This window comes from Arachis ipaensis, chromosome B03 (genome assembly GCF_000816755.2).
Source record: "Arachis ipaensis cultivar K30076 chromosome B03, Araip1.1, whole genome shotgun sequence".
NCBI lineage: Eukaryota > Viridiplantae > Streptophyta > Magnoliopsida > Fabales > Fabaceae > Arachis > Arachis ipaensis.
In genome coordinates, this window is record NC_029787.2 from 4,548,171 (window position 1) to 4,550,085 (window position 1,915).

Here is a 1,915-nt window from a genome sequence, read left to right on the forward strand (position 1 = left end):
AGAAAAAAATAGTGTAGGAACTCAATTGAAAAAAAAATTAGTGCAGGTACCTAATTAAAAGAAAAAAAAGTATAGGAACCTAATTAAAAATTTTGCAAAACTATAGAGACTAACAAACAAAGTAATTAAACTAAAATTATAATATCAAAAAAAATTTAAGAGTATAAAAACAGGTTTGACATCGTTTTCCAAACCTCATTGTTCAAAAGTTGAAATCCAAACACAAATTCCATTATAGTTCCTTAGACAATATAAGCTAAGCTGTTTTGTGTTATGTTGAGCTTAGAAGGTAAGACTTTACCCAAAGCAGTGTTGTGTTGTGTTCCACTACTTGAACTATCTTATGTGTGTGGTTGAGGCTATACTATAAATTACACTCTCTCTTTCACATAACCGTGAGTTTCATAAATAGAGAGAAAGTATATGCCTTTTGTTAAAAGGATGTGAAGAAAAAAGAAGAAGAAGAAGAAGGGTATCATCATGTCTTTTATTGGGTTAGGTGTTGCTTTAAGCGTTGTGTTTGGTTTCCTCTTGTTGGCTCTGGTTGCTGAACTCTGCTACTTGCTGCTTTGGAAGAAGAAGAAGAAGAAGGAGAAGGAGAATACTGAGGTTGAAGAGCTTGAAAAGGGTGTGCTTTATGGTGTGTGTTGCAGCAACAACAATTCTCTGAGTGTTGTTGTTGCATCTGAAGAAGAAGGGAACAACAAGGGTGAAGCTGATTTGGATTTGGAGACCAAAGATGTGGTTTTGAAGAACAATGGTGTTAGTAATAATGGGGTGGAAGAAAGTGTGGAACTTGAGTTGATGAGGCTTCACAATCTGGCTGGTCCACCAAGATTCTTGTTCACAATCAAGGAGGAAACAAAGGAAGATTTGGAATCTGAAGATGGGAAATCAAGGTGTGGTGGTGATGGTAGGAGCAGAAGAGGTTCAAGAACAAGGAGTTTGAGTGATTTGATGGTTGCAATTGACACACCTTTTCTTAATTCAATGGTTTCTTCACCATTGAGGAACTCTTTGGAGAACCTTGAAGGATTCAACAACCCTCTCTTTGAATCATCTTCACCACCATCTTCTTCAGAGTTCAATAACAGGTTTATTAGGCCTTCATCATCACCTCCTCCAAAGTTCAAGTTCTTAAGAGATGCTGAGGAGAAGTTGTACAGAAGATTGATGGAAGAAGCTCAGAGGAAGGCACAACAGAATCAGAATCAGAATCTTGTAGCTGAAACTACTGAGGTTAAAGTTAAAGATTCCCCTAATTCAACAACAATGCTTAGTGTCATTAACAACAACAGAGAAAGAGAACAGAAACAGCTTCATCAGAAGAATCTACCACACTTCCCTTCAAGTTCATCACAGATTCTTCCATTGGAATCTTCTCCTACAACACTCACACCAGTTCACAAGCCATCCATGGTACATTATTAGATCTCCAAATACTAGTCTTTTTTTTTTCCCGGGATTTTTTCAAGAATGTGATTAATCCATTTTAGAGTGTAGTTTAGACTAATTAATATTCTGAACTTGAATTCTCTCTAGGGTTGTAGTGTGCTGTTATTATTTCACCAACACCCTTGGTAAAAATACTACTAGTCTTTAGTTTTAATTTTTTTAATTTTAATTTTAATTTCCCTCCATATGTTAAGTTAATTGTCTTAATTGACAGTGTGGTAATTATGCTTCTCTCTTTTTCTGTTCTCTAATAATTTGTGTACTTTTGAAATGATTGTGATGGACAACAATGTGCTGCAAAATGTGCAAATTAGCATGCTGTTAAAACAGTTAATGATTCATGTGAATGATGGTGGTTTGATCGATGCATTTATTTATGCATATTTAAGGATAGGATATACTAATTAGTAATTACTACTCTTGATATGCACACACTGCTCATCTGAACCTAACTGTGGCC

The 1,915-nt window shown here is 35.4% G+C and overlaps 1 protein-coding gene across 1 annotated transcript; it reads left to right on the top strand.

Moving 5' to 3' along the window:
- Window positions 210-1,765, top strand: LOC107629111. Its single transcript, XM_016331812.2, has one exon. The coding sequence runs from the start codon at window positions 481-483 to the stop codon at window positions 1,429-1,431; it is 951 nt and encodes a 316-aa protein (XP_016187298.1). The 5' UTR covers window positions 210-480; the 3' UTR covers window positions 1,432-1,765.